Source organism: Leptidea sinapis, chromosome 3 (assembly GCF_905404315.1).
Source record: "Leptidea sinapis chromosome 3, ilLepSina1.1, whole genome shotgun sequence".
Taxonomy (NCBI): Eukaryota; Metazoa; Arthropoda; class Insecta; order Lepidoptera; family Pieridae; genus Leptidea; species Leptidea sinapis.
In genome coordinates this window covers 11,481,520-11,501,139 of record NC_066267.1, presented here as the reverse complement: position 1 = coordinate 11,501,139, position 19,620 = coordinate 11,481,520, and the positions used below count along the sequence as shown (strand labels likewise).

The window sequence follows — 19,620 nt, the reverse complement described above, 5'->3', positions numbered from 1 at the left end:
CAGACTAATATGATGCTTACGCATTGTCATACTCACGTGGAGTTATCTTTTTGTAGTTTATTTGAATAATAGTTTTTTGCAAATAATTTGATAATAACGGTGTTTCTTCCAAAATAACAATGAAAAGAAAATATTCATCTGCTGAACGTCTTCATAAATCCAGTGGTATCGAAGTTATAGTGGAAGAGGTTTCCACTCACCCACTTTGTCTGCACGGTCCAACGTTACTTTTCTCAGGAGAAAAAGGCAGATACTTTGCTTGTGCTACTTGTCGAGATAAAAAAGACTGTACAGTACATATAGATGAAGATGATTGGAAAAAGGAAGGAGTCAGAAAACGTAATGAGAAATATTATAACCTTATACCAAAAATTGATAAGGTGGCTGCTTTGAATAAATTCAATGAGGTACATTATTTAAACTATTAGAAATAACTTATTCAATAAAATGTTGAATTGAGATATGATTGAGCAATTCATTTTTTTTTAAATTGCAGGTAAAATCTAGACACCCGTCAGATAGAGCATACTGTAACACATGCAAGGACCTATACATAATATCACAAAGCAAGAAACATAGAGGTGGAGATCACAGGATCACCACACCACTTACTGAGCAACTGCTCAACTCTCCATCATCCTGGCTGCCTCCACTTGAGAATGATTCAAGTGAAGCTCAATACATATTCTCTAAGAAAGCTGTTAGCACTGTTTTGGGCATTCTGAGGAATAATAATATCAAGTAATATAGTTTTTCACTAATACATTGCATATTTTATAAGTATTGTTGGTGTAAAAGCCATCATGCATGTAACAAACAATGGGTGGTTGAACCATCTATTATTATTCCAATCAATCAATCATATTCTTTATTTGTGTATAAATATAGTATGTTATGATAGTACAATATTACATTTTTCTCATGTTTCGCCAGGTTTAATTAGGCATGCAAATTTATTAACAATAAATGTTATAAGTAATAAATAAATAAATTAAACAATCTGAAATATGTTTACATGTCAGAAGCAATAAAATATTTATTAACAAAAAAATAAAATAATTACAGTGTATAGTTTTGACCATGATTTATTTTAGTTTTGATTCATGGTGTAAATTTATACTGATTCAAATAAAAAAAAATTAAACACATGCAGATAATATAATATGTTACTTTCTTGGGCTACCAGTAAATATATTAGTTATTCTTTATAAAAATTCATACTTTATCCAGTCATTTATATCTCTTTATTTTAGGAATCTTCTGTGTATTGGTACTCCATCAGTACATGAAGCTGCTCAGTTAGATCCGGATTTTGACTCACTTCTTTTGGATTATGATACAAGGTACCACTTGTTTCATCCACCCAACAAATATATTTGGTACAATATGTTCAATAATTATTTGTTTGATGGTAATAATGATGAGAAGATTTTAAAGAAATTCATAAAACTTTCAAAGTAAGTATGCAATAAATTTCACCACCACGATAATAATTTATGATTGACTACAGCAGCCTAGCGAAACTAAGAAAAACATGATTGTATGAAACATGCAATCATTGATAGATTGACAGATGACAGCTATAATCTTGTAATAAAACTAGAATCACTTGTAAATTCGTTAACACCAATCAAATGACACACTCTAAGCTTGGTGGTCTACTGAAATGTGACATTGGCGAGTTGTGGTGCCCCTTCTACAGAACCCACTAGAAAGAATAGAATAGAAATCCACCATGTTTTAAGGAACTGTTCTCTTTCAAACTTAGCTGGAATATACATTGTCATCATAATTTTGTATTTACTATTTCAAACTTATGTCAAATCACTGCATGTTTCATACTAAACAAAAGATAGAGTTTACTTAGGCAGTCCCGCCTTAATACATAGTATCAACATCCTCAACAACATCTCAACTACAGCTAAAAATTAAAACTAAAATGACCAATTGAAACTAAAAATAAAATATAAAACTTGGATGTTTAATAATATTGCTGGTTATATAATTTCAGAGATAGGAAACTTTGTATTGTAATGGATCCACCATTCGGTGGTCGTGTGGAGCCACTTCTGCACACCATTAAGGAGCTATCCTCTATGTATAATAAAATAAATGATATTGAAGATGTTGAAAAACTGTTGCCAGTTATCTGGGCATTCCCGTATTTCTCTGAAGCATACATAACAAACTTAGCACCTGAGATAAAAATGCATGATTATCAGGTGAGAAGATTCTTAAAATTCTTTTTTAATTTTTTCTCTTTATTTGTTGTTTGATTAATTAGCTGTGATAAATATTGATATATTATTGTTTTTTTTATTTATGAATGAATTTGAACTTAAGCTCAAACACCAAATTTATTGAATGAAAAGTAATTTTAATATCACATATTTATTTAAAAGACATCAAAAAATGGATGTCTTGATTTAAATGGACATATACATTGGAACAAAATAATTGACTTTTTACTTTCTACAGGTTGAATACCAGAATCACAAGAAGTTCCAAAATAGCAAAGGTGGCAGAAAGTTTGGCTCACCAGTCCGCTTCTTCACAAATCTTCCATTACTTACTATTGATCTATCTAATGACAGTAGCTATAAGTTTTGTGATAAGTGCAAGTGCTGGGTCTCAGTGACAAACATGCATTGCACTAAATGTAAATCCTGTACAAGTAAGAATGGGATGACATATCGACACTGTAAGATATGTGGGCAATGTGTAAAACCAACATACCAACATTGTACCACATGTGGGCGATGTGCTCAGGAGAAGCATAGGTGTGATTTAATAGTGGAGTCTCAGGTTTGATTTGATTTTATATAAATATATTTATTTTATTTTTTTTATTAAAAAAAAATTTGTTGTTATAATGTAAGCCCTTTCATATAGTAAAGGAGGCCTTATCTGTTTGAGTTGTTCCTGTAACAAGGTCTCTTATAGTTAGGCAATGTTCCTATTTATCAGCTGGAATTTTTGCTTTCTCTATCACTAATATGCAAGAGAAACTGGTGTGAGCTTATGAATAAAAGTTAAAACTTCATCAACATATCAGCATTAGTCATTCACACAATATAACATTAATTGCACCAAATGCAAGACATCCCGACATTACCAAGGTCTAGCCTTTAACAGAGCACTGGATCTGAGACAATTTGGAAGCTCTGTGTCAAATGGTAAGAGCTGATGCTTGGGTGCACCAGACCAGAGATGAGAGCAATACTTCATACATATTTGGACCTGCATTTTATACAGTGCTAAAATGTGGGCCTGCTTGATGTATTGCCGGGCTCCTTATTAATGACTCCCAGTTGTTTTGAATATTTTAATATTGAGAGGATTTAAAAAAGTAGCAATTCAATCAGTATGTTTATTAATCAACACATGGTGAAGTTTCAAAACATCAAAGGACTAGGATATATTAAAATAAAGAGATCCAACTGACCTTTTGACTTGCAAGCAATACATGCTTCATCAAAGTAACAATAATGTTATGTGTGTATAGGTAAAAAAATATTAAAAAGTTGCTTAAAAGTAATGCTTAAAAATTTAAATTATGGCTATTAGATAAATGCTTCTAATTTAAAATAATTCTTTGACCATAAATGTTAATATTTATTGTTTGTCGCTCATCAGAGGGCATTAGAGAGGGCAATGCTCGGAGTTTCCCTGCAAGATCAAATCAGAAATGATCCGCAGGAGAACCAAAGTCACCGACATAGACCAAATGATTGTGATACCAATGGGGGTGTCACATTACATACAAATTGCAGCTAATGATTAGTAATAATACTCAGTTATCAGAGCCATATAAAATACACTAACCATAATTTCTTTTTCAGTCTTGTTACACATGTAATCAGAAGGGCCACAAAAAAGCGGATTGTGAAATGAACACAGGAAGTAATAAAAAAAGAAAATCCCATTAATAAAGATTTTTATTTAATTTTAAAATATCCGTAGTTTTAATCACACATTATTTTATACATATGACAAAAGTGCATGAAAGTGTTGATTAAATCATTCTAAAATTGTCTCAAAATAGCATCAGAAGAATAAACGAAAAATAAAAAATGTAAGATTTTATACAACTAAACTTATTTATAAAAACCAGCCATTATGGTGATATAGAATAAATATAAAGTTTTATCAAATAAAAGTCAAAATTCTATACAATAATGGATCAAATTCTATCTATTATTATATTACCTTTCTATTTTATTAGAGATTAATTTTTTTTTGATCTGTTATATCCATAAAATGAATAAGTATAATAAAAAATATCAAAAAAATCACAATTTACAGATTTATGATTGTTTAAATAATATTATATATACATACAAACTTAAATTATCTACTTTATTGATTATATAATAACTATTATATTGTACCATTCTTATACTTCAATCAGTTTCATACTCCTTTCACACAGCACTGAAAAAAAAATTTGAAGGATAAAAAATGTTGTGTTGAATATCATTGGTATAAGAATAAATTAAGATGACATCATTACTTCTAATTTTATAATATTTTTCTAAATGAATCTCAACAACAGCTAAACCAATTTGAATGTGGTTATCACTGATGCATCATGGAAAGCTCCCCATATTCTTATAATAAATGAAATAATACACAGAAATCTATGCAGGCAAGGTCAGGTATGTCCACTTGTTTCAATAATATAATATTTGTTTAAAGTTCATACTACAGATTTACACTGACAAAACAGTTTTAATGCATGTGTTGCTTTATAGCTGCATCATTCAATCAGCCTGAATGTCATCATTTAACACCAGCTGCTGTGGCATACAGGATATCCCACTCACCTTGCATTCATGGATTCCAGCACTTTGTGTGCGGCTGCATAGCGAGCATGCACATTGGCAGCCTGCTCGAGCCATGCATGCCGCACACTGCACCAGCGGCCCATGTGCCATGACAATAGTTGCTCTTTGCTTAACTCTTCATCCTGTAGTGTAACAATTCAAAAAATAACTTTATTTATCTATTAAAGTGTTTGTAATCTGTATCAAGATTTCAATAATTCTCTGATGTGCTGTATTTTTTTGCAGTTATAAATTCAAAAGTAAAATTACATCATTGCTTACACAATTAAAGTCAATATTTTCCTTGCGCCGATTTGACTGTGCAGGTAATAGCTGAGGTATTCTAGAAATGGGTGGTCCTTCAGGGCCAGGTAATTCTACAGCACCTGGTAAAGGTTCCTCTTCTTTCATCTCCATACTGAAAATAATATTAAATAATTAAAATTAGTTGTCTTTTTAGTTTTAACAAATGTTTTTATCACATGGCTCATACATCTTCATCAAGTAACAATTCACTCAATAAAAACTTTGTATCTGTTGATATTGATTAATATTTTAATACAATTAAATAAGCACAATTTAAAATTGTAATAAACAAGAGAATTACTGCAATACATGATCTAAAATGAAGCTTATAAATTCTGTAACATTAGTCTTTTTTTAAATGTTCTTTTTCAGTTAGTTAGTTTTATTACTTTATTAAACTAGTCTTAGTGAGAAATTTCTAAGTAAACATTGTTTTAGCATTATATATTATACTTTTTTGTACCTAGATTTTAGATAATTGTTACACATTACAAATCTCCAAATAAAAAAAAAAGTAGTCGTCAAAATTAAGATGCAATATACATTGATCCAGCTCACAAGTCATTATTGTTTAATTATATCATACTAAGTCTGAATGAAATGTGTTGTTCAAAACCAAGTGTACCAAACTATGAGGTCAATATCATCTCACTATGTGACAGAACTTTAAACAATAACTATACATTATAATTTAGAATTACACTTACTCACCAAGCTTTGTAGTCAGCCTTAGGATTGTTTGCCATCCATGCTCTACATATTGGATACAGAGGTGTATCTTCGGTAAATTGTGACAGATCTACACTTCTGTCAAACAATTTGAGGACATAGGACTGTGCTTTACCCAATAGTTTCACATCATCTGCAGAACCTGCACTTTGCAGTTTCCTGAAATATTGTCAAGTTGTAGATGTATCATTTTTATAATAACTTCATCAAGATAACAGTATGCAGACTATTGAAATAAATTTTATAATAATAATATTAGTTTACAAATAGAATTATTGTATAAAGCATTCGTTAGTAACATCATTTTTAATATAAATATAACTTTTTAATTGTAACAGCCCTTATCTTACATAGCTACTTTAAACCATTTTAAATATAAAAGTATTATATTGATGTGGACCTAGATACACACACTGGGTATGAGATTTATATATTTTTACAGCAAATACTGTTAGTTTTTATGTACCTAGCATGATATGAGTGACCCTGACTAATAAGCTCAGAGGTTTGAGGCTTAATTCTCAAGTGAAAATGTTTGTATAAAAGGTTTTTTTAGTCGCTTAAGTGGAAGAGCAGTTTCACCTGATTCCTGTCTCCAAGTTCCACCATCACACAACATGCCACTAATTAGGATATCATCCCCACCATCTAGATGTGTGGTGGTCCTCCACAGTGTCATTTTCAAGGAGCTTTCTTCCATTCCACTTTACAAAGCTGCGGGATGAGCTTCCTTGTGTGGTGTTTACAGGACAATATGACATGGATACCTTAAAAAAATGCTTGTACACCTTAAAGGCATCACTCCTGTGATTCCTAACTTACTTAACACCAGGTGACCCGTACACTTGTTTGTTCCTTTTCCATAAAATTATTTTTTATAATCATTTAAGTAAAGCACTTTACACCGAGTTGCCTAGTTTGGAGGTAGATAATTTGTATGAAAGTATTGAATCAAAAAATGTGTATAATAAGCTATCAAATAAATAGTTTCTTATTATATATAAACTCATAACTTAACTCTTTCAAGAAACATACCTTTCTTTTCTAACAGGAGTGTAATCATCATCAGATCCATCAGATTCCTCAGCAGTTGGTTCTACAATTTCCATTAGAGCACCCATTAGTCGACAACGAGCTTCTGAAACTCCCTTACCTAAAATTTTAAATTTAAGAGAACATAGACTCAGGAATAACAATTAAAATATTAGGAACAACAAAAAAGTGTTAGATAAAAATAAATCAAACCTTTTTTAATTTCTTCTTCATCTTCATTATTTTGCTGATGTGATGTAGTTCTAGTCCTATATCGTAGAGGTGTAAATCTTCGTCGTCTGGGCATCCTTAATGTTAATTTCAATTAATTATTTTGTAAAGCTAGTAGTAAGTAGCTAATCTAAAACAAATATCACATTTTTTTTTAAATATTTAAACTTTTAGTTTAATATGCAGTTTTAAAATTTCAATCTTAAAATTCAAAAAATAGAAAAATCTACTCTAGAGATGTCTGTGTTTTCCAAAGAGAAATTAAACCAGGGATGGGACAGCCGCCTTAAAGTGACGATTTCAGAAGACTGTAGTGCCATCTGTTAGTTGGCCCTAAAATTAAATCTTTGTCAGCTGTCACTCGCTTTGAAACCTTTCAACTGTTGAGTGAAACTTGTCGGTGCCCACTGGTCATAAAATGGCGGCTACTTCTAGCGTTTGAGACTTTGCGCATGTATGTAGCTCTCGTGTTCCATTTTGCATATTTACACTACTAACACTATCATTTATGTTCTATGTTGTGACAAAATTATATAACTAAATCTACGCGCAATTTCAACATGTTAAAAAATTGCAATATCTACATTAAAAAGTAGAGTTAGTTATTTAATTGCGTCACAACATTAAAAATGAATTTTATAATTTCGAGCTTATATATAGTTATTTTCGGGGCCAATCTCCAGATGGCGCTAGTTATCAAATAGACAGCTCAAAATGCGTAGAGAGAGCTCACGAAAGTTAGCCCCCAGATTTATTTTATTTATTACATCGTTAGTTCGCCATTTGTTCTTGATTGTTCTCTATAAACATTTGTTTGTTCTTGATTTATTTACTTAAAAAAAAAAATAAAAATGTGCCCTTAAGTTAGCCCCCCCTATCCCATTTTTTAATATTTTTTTAGCAATACGGGTCAATAAACCTCTGTTTATGATTGTTCATATATAACAAACGTTTGTTCCCATTTGACATTGTTTATTTTTTAATTAATTAATTATTTTTAATTACTTGAATATTTGTATTCTAAATCAAGTAAGTGCAAGTAGCACTGCGCATGCGTCAACTTTACGTTTAGACTTTTAGCGCGGTCTTTTTGAAAATTATAATGACAAGCACAGTCATTAAATTAAATTGTAGTTACAGGATATATTTTTACAAGTATATCGTTATAAACAATTGTGATTTATAAACTAAAAATAATTATTATGAATTTTAACAAATCTTGTATATAAAATTCTTGGATAAATTATTATCAGTCAACAATATTTTGAGTGTATTCAATTTTCTTAGCGGGAAATTACAAGAAACATTGATTTTCTTGTTAAATAAATTGATTTTTATGAATTTAAATTCGATTAAATTTTTTGTTCGGTTCAACATAAACAAAAGTTTCCAAGAGGTTAACTTTGAAACATGGACCACCAATAATGATTGTTTGTAAGAATTATACGTCGTTAATAAACTACAAGGTACTATGTAGAGACCTGATTATTATATTATATATATCATATATACTTGTAAATATATATATATATATATATATATATTATATTATTATATATTTAAAAAATATTTCATGTGTAAAAAATTAAAAAATCTACAAGTGTAATTTTTATAAATCACTTCTTAATTCTAACTTAAGTTGTGAAAAAATATTGTTCGCTATAAATAATTGTTTGTTCTTTATTTAAAAACAATTAATTAAAAACATACCCTTTAGTTAGCCGCAATCAAAGTTATTAATATTTTTCTCTCATTGCTTTTATTTGTTTAATTAATAATTTTTAATTACCTTAATACTAATTTGCAAAAACTTGCATTGCGCATGCGTCGCCTTTGCGTGGCGGTCTTTTTAAATAAGTAATAACTCGAATTATTTAGAAAAAGCCAGAAAATACGAAAAAGAAACAGCTTCGTGAAGTATCGGTCAATCGAAAATGCGATAAGAAATTGTTAATGTGTTTAATTGAATTCGTATTAATAATAAAATTTAATTAGACGTAGAGAGGGCTCTCTTTTCACTATATATTATTATACTCTTTGAGGGAGTCTATGGTGTCTGTAATCTTTATATGTGTTTAAATTCTCTTTGTTTTTATCAGTCACAAAGAATATGATATCAGCTGATTACCAGAGAATATCTGAGCTGACTTGAGCTTTGAGCACCAGCTGCAAAGAACACTATACAGTGCAGCAGTTCTGTATTGGAAAAATTACGTGCAGTTTTTTTTTTTGAAAAATGAAGTATTGTAACGTACAAGAAAATATGAATAAATATATTTATTTGCATCAACTTATATAAGGTCGTTGTTCATTTCAATAGTATTTAGATTATTTCTATCTTTAGGATACCCTAACATTGGGCACGTTTCATAAAGAAAAATAAACTTATAAGTAATTTTTCATGTACCTTTCGCACCAGGTAGCACCACCCTATCTCCTCCCGTGGGTGTCGTAAGAGACGACTAAGTGATACAAAGACCGAAGGATGGGCAGCAGCATCTTTCGAAAAGAGCAGCTCCATCAACTGCGATCGCCAACCCGCCTGCCAAGCGTGGCGATTATGGCAAAACCACCCAAACATGACAGACACTATAAGTCCCCGGCCCTAACCCCACTCCTGGTGGCCTCGATAGCAGTCACATAAGCGATGGGGCAGGGGTGGCAAGAATCCCCGGGCTATGCAATGCTACCACGAATGAAGACCATTGGTCCTCGCAACATATAATGTCAAGAAACTCACAAGAAGTTAGTAAAAGCTGTGAGCAAACTACGATGGGATGACGTGAGGTTATTTGAAGTCCGCAGAAAGGATGAGGACTTGATAGTCCTAAATTCCGGGCACCTTACTTCCAGGAGAGTGACCAAATGTCTCGGGGTGATGTCGGGTTTGTCCTTCACAAGCAACGTGACTGGGGCGGGGAGTGTGTCGACTAGGGTAGTGCACTCAGAATTACTGAACGGTATTCGTTGAAGGTCATTCAGGTTTACGCGTAATCAGTAAGTGACCTTAAGTCTTACTAATATAATTGGATCGAAAAATTAGCTCGAGGTTTATTTCTATTTTTACTGGCCTACTTGCACTCACCTCGTGGTATAGGTCAGTGCCTACATGAGTTGCTTTTGTGTTGAGTTTTTCTTGCTGACCGTACTTCCTAAAACTGTCATCTGTCATTCGACTCATGTCCCGAGTGAAGTTGACGGATTTTAGCTGCTACAAACACTTTCCAAACAATAACTTTGCAGGTTGCACTTTTTAAAAGTTTATGTGAATTATATTGCGCAAAATGTATTTTCAATTATTTTTACTCATGTTTTTGTATTTTTCAATCCAAAACGTAGAGGCTTCACAAGGTTATGACTTTGGAGATTTTTTAGCAACAATGTTAGGTATTGGCATAACGGTGATTGGTGTTCTTGCATGCTTAGGCAATTACGCCAGGCAGAAAGCCAGAAATGAATTCATTTAATTTTTTAAGTCATTGTAAGTATCAATCATTAAATTAGAACACTTCCTAACACGTAGTTGACTTAGAAATGTCATTGGCGTTAAATTTTTGTGATCTCTAATTTTATTACTAAAATATTTCCCACCGGTAGTAACTGCACATAGTTAGATAGATATTTACTCTTATTTTCATTATTCATATTATATTTTAATAATACATTCTTCAATCCTGTATAATATGACCATTTAAATTTCAAGCATTGTTAAAATGAAAGAACTGATAGGTAACAAAAGCAGTCACTAATAATAAACAAGGATTAATAATTTCGATGTAATTATTTGTTTTGGTATATAAATATTTTTTAAATGGTTCTTCAGATGACTTGTTTACAACAATTTAATAGAATCTGAATTAGATTAAAGATAATAAGTAAATCAAATCTTTTGCCAAAAATTAAAGGGAGGTTTGGTTGAGCTAGAACTTAGAACATAAATTTGACTCATAATTTGTTCCATGTCGAGGTTCAATAAGAATTTTCCTTTATATTTAGTAAAACAGAAGCTGGATGCTAGATTTAAAGATAATAAGCAAAATGTGCCAAAAACTATATGTAGGTTAAGCTAAAACATAAATGCACTATAGGCCAGTTGTAGTTGTGGTTGCAGGCAGGGCAACAATAGGAGTTTACAGTAATATTTAAAAAAACAGAACCTTGATAAAATTAAATCAAATCTTTTGCCATAAACTAAAGGTAGGTTTGATTTAGTCGCAACATATAAAGTGCACATGATTTTGATGACTTGTTTTTATTGATTAATATATAAATTGTTTGTCCAGTACAGTGACCCATGATTCAGTCTTACTTTAATGCCTGATAATAAGCTTTTCTTTTGTTACAGATTGTTCCCTAAAGGATGGTATTATAGGTAGAGTGTAACTTTCTATCTGGTGATCTTGTACAACATGAAAAATAAATATTTTATGCAGTGGAACTTATCATAATCTTGTATTATATCTAACTTCATTATATTATTATCTAGGTTAAGTAATTGTTATGATATATTATTATGTAATAAAGAAAAGTTAAATTCAGTTGCTTATTTTTTTACTTCAAAAAGTCATCAAATAATCAAGTCCAAGTGATCGTCAGTTCACAGCGTGGTCAGCGACCGAAGCAGTACACAGTTCGCCGCTCCCATGAACATATTACATAATACAACTTACAATTTTGAATAGTGATTAAAAACGAAAAAAGCTAAATAATTCTTTCCTACTTATATAATGTGTAATAATATAAAGTGATCACTACTTATAAAGTATATCTATCCATATGCTTACTCTTATAATTTTCACTCGCGGCCGTCTGTCGACGCCCGCCTCAGCTGATACACACCACAATCTCGCTAAGTCTATTCCATTAACGCCAAAGTTAGACAAATAAGAAAGCGACTTCCCAAACCAAAAATAAAGTACTAACAATTTGAACGATATCTTCAAATCCGTGGTGCGTCACACCTTGCTGGTGTACGTGAGTGACGTCGCAGTGTCAACGTGGCGCGTGACGCGTGCTCAACCTGACCGGTTTAATGAAATTTAAGTCTCAATATCGTAAACAAATTTAAACTCGAGCAAATCTAGCCAGTTGCCAACACTGCCACACATTACAACATTTTGGAGCGACACAGCTTCGGTAAAAATTCTGAACACCAGCAACCTCGGCCAAATGAATGTGGTGTGACCTCAAATAATTGTGGTGCTTTATTATTCAGCAGTCAAAATATTATACACGGATCTCAATACAATTGCACAAGCGTTGTTCTCGTCTGTTTTATACAGTTGTAAGCGTCCGAGTGTGTCGCCACCCTTAGGCTCCGCGCCGCACCACGCCGCACCTGCGACTGAGGTTCTGTACAATTTACAAGTCAGTATCGCACGATCAAGCGAGTCCCATACAATTTACGGCGAACGAATATATTACTCCGCATCATAAAGCGCCATCGCTCCGTCTTTTCGTAACAATGTAGCTTTTTTTGAGTTTTACTTTTATTTTTTACAATATATAGTTTTTCGTATCTATAATTAATTACATCTAATATTTACGATTTATGGATGACATCGAAGGGACTACTCATATTGAGTCGTAAAAACCGATGACAGGTATTAATAGGAAAGATAATATGTATATTCAGGTAGGAAATTAAATTGCATTTTGTTTACTTCAATACAAACATATAATATAAAAGAACAATATCATTTTTGTATGCATAAAATCTGTAATTTTAGTTTGTTTGAAACACTTCTGTCGTGCATACACATTTTGTAATTCACATTGGATTTTAATCAGCGTATCGTCACAATTTCCCGGCATGTGGAACTCTTCATTAAAAAGAACACTAACTCTTTCGTAATACACTAACAGCATTGAGACTGTCAATCAAAGTCGGCACTGTAAATTATTCTTCCGAGTCTTCCTGTTCATTTTCCTCTTGAACTTCAGGTACAATATCATCCTCCGTAGCTGGTGCACAAATTGCAATAGACTGATCTACATCAATGAACTGGTCTGTTTCAGTAGTAGATAAAGCAGGTCGTAAATTTTGGGCTAATTGAGCCAAAGAAATATTGTCCTCTTCATCTTTATCCACACTGGCAGCTTCACCACTCATTTTCCCGCCGACAATGCCATGTCGAGCCCGGAAATGTTGAATCCAACTAGACAAGCAAACAAAATCTTCACCAAAATGTTGAGCAAAATCATTTGCTTTTTGTTGAAGAATTGGTCCATTTATTGGCACATTATTTGTCCTTTGATATTTAAACCACTTTAACAAAGCTTCCTCAATCTTCGTATGCCGCGTTGTTCTGGCTCGTTTCATTTTCAAAAAATTCTTGTCGTAAAGGATTTGAATTTTCTCCCTTTCTTTCCAAATGGTTGAAATTGTCGAGTGAGATACACCATAGTCTTTTGCCAGGTCTTTGTCTGGAATTTCTTTCTCTAGCTTTGAAATAATATGCGATTTTTCTTCGATACTCATTTGTTTTCTTTTTTGCGACATATTACAACTTTCACAGTTAACTCAACAATAATGTTTTGGTGCGTCTTGTGTAAAGATAAGTAACAAACTGACTTAAGAGATATGACGAAGCGGGCCTTGAGGCTACGGCATGCATGTGCTTTGTTTCTAAGAATTACAAAAGACCCTAAACTTTGTTTACTTTTACGATAATAGCCATTGACTATTATACTGTGCCAGATGTGGATACAGTTACCTATTCAAATTGTTTACAATACAGCTGAGCCGGTCGTTCTACAGATATAATTCTCCGAAAACATTAACCAAATTTGGTCGCTTAATATGGTATGTCGCAGTAAACAATGTCGTAAAAACCAATGTTTTAGATAAGGCGGCCATATAACATTCAGCAAGGACCTTTGATTTTGGTAAATTTAACCAGTATGTGGTTCTAAACGATGTCGCCATAAACAGTTTTGACTGTATTTTCTGTTCACACAAAACATTTAATCAAATAACAACCATAATAATTGAGTAATTGACAATTGATCTTATGCTTCTCACAAATAAGGCATTGAGTTAATTATTGGTAAGGTCTCTCAAGTTTTTAAAAATAAAATACAACACAAATATAATGAAAATGTTAGATAATAGCTGTCAGGTGATAAGTCATATTATTGGTATGAAAATTACCTAAGCAGTTTGTTGAATAGATATGGTTACTCTGTTTTATGCAGCAAAAAATTAATAAACTAGTTTAAATGATAATAAATAACTGATATTTTAAAACTATTTATATAAATTAGCATGTGTATAAGTTTACAGACAATTTTAATTAAACACATTGCTAGGTATGTGTAATAATATCATGTGGAACAAAATCCATCTCTGAATCACAATGTAAAATGAAATAACAGTGCATAAAATAATGTCATTTTAATTATCTTAATTACTTCTGCAAAACCCTTGCATATTTATAAATGAGAAAATTCTTTTACTTTACCAAATAAATCTATTTAATTCTACACACTAGAGAGTTTTTCTAATTCTTGTATTGCTTCAATAATGTCATTTTTCTTCGACATTTTTTCTTTCTGATCCTTGTCAGGATTTGTTAAAGTTCCAATTTTAATCTTTTCTTCAAGAGTTTCAATGTCTCTCAGTTTTTTCCTTAGGTTTTTCAATTTTTTTACAGGATCAGATTGAACTGTACTACTTGATAGATCATTATTAAATGTAGGTTCACTTATTCCACATTTCAAAAGTTTATCTGTAATTTCCTCTGCCCCTAAAACAAAAATTATAACTAAATAACATATAAAATCTGATGGTACTAAATAAAAGCTTACATGATGCATTAACAAACCAGATTTCTTCTTCTTTTTTTTCTTCTCAACATTGATAATCATGCCTGGTATTGGCTGAGTACAATTGGAACCTTTTTTAGATTTTCTTGCCTCAGCTGCTATTTCTGGAGGCAATCCAACCGGTAATCCAGTGTTTTGTCTCGATTTGAACTGTTTTCCTTTGCTCTCATAGAGGGGTATTTCTTCTTGAGGTACATAACCATCTTTTACTCGTCTAGGCTTACGCCACGTACCATCTGGCCGCTGAGTCGCTGGTATAAATTTACTTCCTAAAAGTTTTGAAGGTTTAAATTGCCGCGAACGAGCTTGTTACTCGCAAATTGTGAGTACCACTGCAATAAACACTTACCATCTGCATCACGTTCATACGCGGTTGTAGCCATAATCAAACTTCATATATTACATGTATTAGAAACAAAATTGCTTCTAAAATGAATGCATTAAATATTGTGCTCTTATTCATTCATTTCATCAACAGAAAAATAAAAGAAATGCTACGCTAAAGTCTTCGCAGTTTACCATGGCAAATTCAACATAGAATCATAATAACATAGGCCATAGATGATAAAATAAATCATAAACAGATGTCATCAATCAAAATCGCTCTTCCAATCGAAATTATAATACATAGTCTGTAGTAATAAATAAATAAAATCATTTTATTGCCGGTCAGGGACCCATAGAAAACATGTTTACATATAAGTTGGTAGTCAAAATATTTTAAAATTATAAATAGAATATGTATGAAGATAATTAATTAATATAAAATTAAAGTCACTTCAAAATAAATAAAAATAAATAGTCATTTTACGTTAGGGATCTGGTGTACCCTTAGCCAGTGTTTGTAAAACACATTGTCAATGGATGCCTCAGCGACAACCTTAATCATCTTATTATTAGAATAACGGACGGTTTCCCAGAAACCCGCTATTCTATTCCGTATAACAGCGTAGTAGTCCGGGACTCCAGCGTCGGCGAACATGCCCGACGCGCTACAATACCTCGGCATTTTTAATAAAATGCGAAGGGCATCATTATATTGAACCCAGAGGATGTTAAAGGATCTTTTGGCGTAGTTGATCCATAATTGTGAAGCATAAAAACTCATACAGTACGCATTAAACAACGAAACTTTAACATCCTCAGTGCACCGAGAAAATCGGCGAGCGATCATGTTGCACCTTATTGCCAGTGACCTTCGCTCTCGCTCTATGTCAAGGTCGTCGCTGAGGGACCCCGTCAACATGTCCAAGATACCTGAACTGTTGCACAACCCGAACTGGTGTCCCATCTAATAAAACTGGTGGTATCCTCTCCGGACCTTTAACAGCTCTAAAGATCAATAATAATAGATTGCCGCTCTCTAGAAGAAGTGTATAGTTCTTTAAAGATTTATCTAATCGAATATGTATTATTCTCGTAGAATTTGAAATCGAAAATTGCCTGAATTTGCTGTATGGAATTGGAATTTTGAACAATTTATTTCTTGAATTAATAATAAGTAAGTTATTAAATGCTACAATAAAAGTCCTGCATTATACGATTTCGCCCGTTCAGTTCTAGTCTCTAGAAAGAATCTTGGGAGAAGAATAGCCTTCCTCAGAAGTTCCTTTCACCCCACAAAATATGAATTTATAAACACTGGCCACTCGCCCTTATACCATATAACTAAGTGGATCGGTCGAGCGACTGACCCGAGTTGTCAGTTTTCCCATCACTGAGTGATAGTGTTGTTACCAGTTTGCAGATTTGATTGATTGGTATCCAAAAAAAATAATAACCAAGGAAATTTTTAGTCATGCCATCAGTTACCATTTCATCAATATCGACAGTAATTGCCACAGCCTGTACGCAGCTTGACAATGTAGGTATATTTAAAAACCCTTCATTGCGCACACTGTTACGACCATAAATTTAGTGTTTATGATCGTAAAGAGTGCTAAGTTGGTGACAGTAGAGCGACCCTTGATAAATCCATGCTGTTGAGTATGCCACAGTAGCTGCTATATATGGATAAACATTTATTGAATGCACTATTTACCACCTTTAGCAACCAGTCCTTTAGAGTCATCGTGAGTAGGTAAAAGTTTTAATAGGGTTTCTTTTTTATCTAAACTAATTTTGGAAATTTGTCAAAATTAGCCTTTCTAAAAAGGTATTTGGTGTTTTTAGGTTTAGAATTAAATGAAATAATAATGTCTAAAACGTAGAATTGCAAAACTGGGTGCAAATTATCCTCTTTGGTAAAAGGTGCGATTGCCCTTGATAAGGATATATATAGGTTATTTAACACTAGGTCAAGCGCGCTTCCTGCACAGTTAGTTAAAATAATATATTGCTGAAATCCTGCGAAAGATGTATTTATTAATTCACCTGCAACATTTTCGATTTCTGTTGAGCCTTTTGTAAGCAAAAGAGGGCCATTTTTTATCCACTCTATACATGGCAGATAAAAGTCACCTAAAGCTAAATCAACATTATCCAAAATGTTTACACTTTCACTTAAATACAACGCCAGTTGTATTTAATTGTATGCACTTTGCAACGCGCTATAACTATTTTCTACGAAATAGTGTGTAAGGCTGTTATATATAATAGGATACTGTTACATATAATAGGATTGGCAACCGTACTGCCATATTCACTCGTGCTCGTTGTCAACCTAGCTCTCTGAGTCGCTTTATTTTTAAAGCTACCCTCAGAAAGCGCCGCGCTATCATCCGTGGTGCGAGGACGCCGTCACCAGCTCCGATCTCCGGCTACGTAGCTGCCCTCCAGGCTCAGTACCTACTACCCGGCTTCCCACCAGCGGGATCCCCCGGAGAACGGCACAACTGCAGGGAGGGATGTGCTGCTAGCCTTGAGCAGTGAAGTACGGTCCCAGCTCCTCCGACGTTGGAGCCCGACGCTATGTCTTCGAAGAAGTCCAAGAAAATGAAGCCGTCCGTCGTGCGACCACAATCGCCGATAGACACGACGCCTATCGCTTCCGCGCCGCACATCAGCGCAGAACCGCCGCGTCTAAAACACGCGTTGCGCCCAGCAAGACGCCACAGCAGACCCGCGACGACACGGCAGTCGAGACCATCCAGTGCGCTCCCCTGAAGCCCAAGACCGAATCTTGTTGGCGCTTGGGCTGCACATGAGCCCATTGGTAGGACAACCCGACTTTCAAAAATCGGTTTTGACATCTAAATCGAATATATTCAAATCAGGTAAGTAATAATCGATACCCATGGTTTTTTTTTACAAAATATAAGCCATGTCGCAACGTCAGGTGATCAAGCCGTTCAAAGAGCACTTGATCCCCGACATCTCAAGCAGCTCTGCGTGCAGCGTTCAAATGGTTTGAGCTGATACTGGGGTGCGCCAGACCAGAAATGACAGCAGTACTCCTTATTTTGCCGGACCTGCGCTTTGTACATTGCCGTGTTCTATTTATTATTCCGTTACTAGGCGAAGCTCTAAGGTCAAAGAGCGGCGACAAATGAGTGGTAATCGCGCAAACTTGAGTATTCTGGGGGTAACCTCTCTGTATACCAAGAACTGGAGGTTAACAATGCCTGCCCTGATTTTGGAGAGCACGGAGGTAATAAATAGCAATAGGCCTGTTGTTAGCCGGATCCGAACTGTCTATTTTTTGATCGGATAGACAAGGGCTGACTTCCATGAGTCCGGGACCGGAGCTCGAGTAATGCAGCCGAACAGAAAATAATAAGTTTTCAGTTTTCTGATGTTTTGGACATGAATTTTTTTTTTTTGGTTTCTTCGTCCATTATTAGGACAGGTAAAGGGTTCAGGACAATATAGCCATATTCGTTAATATTCAATAATTATTTATTTAACGATTTTTACAATATAGTTCTTTCTACAAACGTAGAATAGCACGACAAATAAATAATTTTAAGGATTTGTTTTGTTACGCCAAAGAAGAATAATTTTATGCATGCAGACGCACCATTTTTTTATTTTAGACAGTGGAATTCATTGGAAACTAACCATTTTTTTAGTAAATCAGTAAAATTAATATTTTTATATTAAGGAACTTGGTTCCTATCCGGTGTCCCGCGACACCACAAGGTTTTTTATAAATTATATAATATTTGTTAATAACAAAAGAATACTTTACATAGCAGGTAAAATTATAAATACATTTCAAAGTAGTTAAACGTAATTTTTATGTCAATGTTGTTGAAAAAATATTTCTTGTTATATATTTTTGTTAAGTTAAAGTGTAACTGATGAATTTAACATGTAACAAGCTTTTTGACATGCTGAATTCGTAGATTACAGTAACATTTCCAATCCACTTTCCGATGAAAAGAAACTTCCTTCTCGGGCTACACTACACACCAGGCTTCTTTTTCGACGCATTATATAGTGCAAGACGGCAAAATTCATCATTTTCGCAGAGTTTCATACGTTTTCACAATAAGAGCGCGACTGTCAGCCGGTCAAGCTAATTTCGCTGAAATATGCTCATATACGCGGCGCACCTGCCCCGCCCACAAGGTCATTCTAATCTCTTTAAACTATTTTGTGCGTCAATCCGACGCTTTTTATCACTCTACGGCATAACTCTTCAACACGCAGGCCTTATTTGCTATCGCTGGAACTGGATAAACTTACGTTGCCCATCAATCACTATCTAACTTAGACACGCAAGGGC

The 19,620-nt window shown here is 33.5% G+C and overlaps 3 protein-coding genes and 1 long non-coding RNA gene across 5 annotated transcripts; 2 read left to right on the top strand and 2 right to left on the bottom strand.

Moving 5' to 3' along the window:
* Nucleotides 1–16: 16 nt before the first annotated feature.
* LOC126979547 (rRNA N6-adenosine-methyltransferase ZCCHC4) lies at nt 17–3,954 on the top strand. Its single transcript, XM_050828905.1, has 6 exons — nt 17–407; nt 497–741; nt 1,254–1,457; nt 2,012–2,222; nt 2,479–2,805; nt 3,843–3,954. Exons 1-6 carry the CDS (start codon nt 120–122, stop codon nt 3,927–3,929), a joined length of 1,362 nt encoding a protein of 453 aa, XP_050684862.1. The 5' UTR covers nt 17–119; the 3' UTR covers nt 3,930–3,954.
* Nucleotides 3,921–7,377, bottom strand: LOC126979579 (protein lin-37 homolog). 2 transcript variants are annotated; one of them, XM_050828953.1, is made up of 6 exons: nt 7,107–7,374; nt 6,897–7,014; nt 5,844–6,020; nt 5,109–5,244; nt 4,827–4,969; nt 3,921–4,434 (listed from the first exon to the last, which is right to left on the bottom strand). In XM_050828953.1, the coding sequence occupies exons 1-6, from the start codon at nt 7,198–7,200 to the stop codon at nt 4,425–4,427; spliced, it is 678 nt and encodes a 225-aa protein (XP_050684910.1). In that variant the 5' UTR covers nt 7,201–7,374; the 3' UTR covers nt 3,921–4,424. The 2 variants fall into 2 exon arrangements, with proteins under 2 accessions (XP_050684910.1, XP_050684911.1); XM_050828954.1 differs by lacking the exon at nt 4,827–4,969 and having other exon boundaries at nt 7,107–7,377.
* Nucleotides 7,378–10,306: 2,929 nt separating this feature from the next.
* Nucleotides 10,307–11,662, top strand: LOC126979595 (uncharacterized). The gene is made up of 2 exons (XR_007732850.1): nt 10,307–10,605; nt 11,470–11,662. It is a non-coding gene; the product is annotated as an uncharacterized LOC126979595 (long non-coding RNA).
* Nucleotides 11,663–14,507: 2,845 nt separating this feature from the next.
* Nucleotides 14,508–15,490, bottom strand: LOC126978453 (partner of Y14 and mago). The gene is made up of 3 exons (XM_050827252.1): nt 15,301–15,490; nt 14,951–15,220; nt 14,508–14,872 (listed from the first exon to the last, which is right to left on the bottom strand). Exons 1-3 carry the CDS (start codon nt 15,332–15,334, stop codon nt 14,607–14,609), a joined length of 570 nt encoding a protein of 189 aa, XP_050683209.1. The 5' UTR covers nt 15,335–15,490; the 3' UTR covers nt 14,508–14,606.
* Between the last annotated feature and the right edge of the window lie 4,130 nt (nt 15,491–19,620).

Coding starts and splice junctions, on each gene's coding strand:
- LOC126979547 (XM_050828905.1), top strand. CDS start 120: ATGAAAAGAAAATATTCATCTGCTGAACGTCTTCATAAATCCAGTGGT. Junction 1,458..2,011: donor AAATTCATAAAACTTTCAAA/GTAAGTATGCAA, acceptor ATATAATTTCAG/AGATAGGAAACTTTGTATTG. Junction 2,806..3,842: donor ATTTAATAGTGGAGTCTCAG/GTTTGATTTGAT, acceptor TTTCTTTTTCAG/TCTTGTTACACATGTAATCA.
- LOC126979579 (XM_050828953.1), bottom strand. CDS start 7,200: ATGCCCAGACGACGAAGATTTACACCTCTACGATATAGGACTAGAACT. Junction 6,021..6,896: donor ACTCCTGTTAGAAAAGAAAG/GTATGTTTCTTG, acceptor ACAATATTTCAG/GAAACTGCAAAGTGCAGGTT. Junction 4,970..5,108: donor AAAATATTGACTTTAATTGT/GTAAGCAATGAT, acceptor GTTACACTACAG/GATGAAGAGTTAAGCAAAGA.
- LOC126978453 (XM_050827252.1), bottom strand. CDS start 15,334: ATGGCTACAACCGCGTATGAACGTGATGCAGATG. Junction 15,221..15,300: donor GTATGAACGTGATGCAGATG/GTAAGTGTTTAT, acceptor CAAAACTTTTAG/GAAGTAAATTTATACCAGCG. Junction 14,873..14,950: donor AAAAAAGAAGAAGAAATCTG/GTTTGTTAATGC, acceptor TTTTTGTTTTAG/GGGCAGAGGAAATTACAGAT.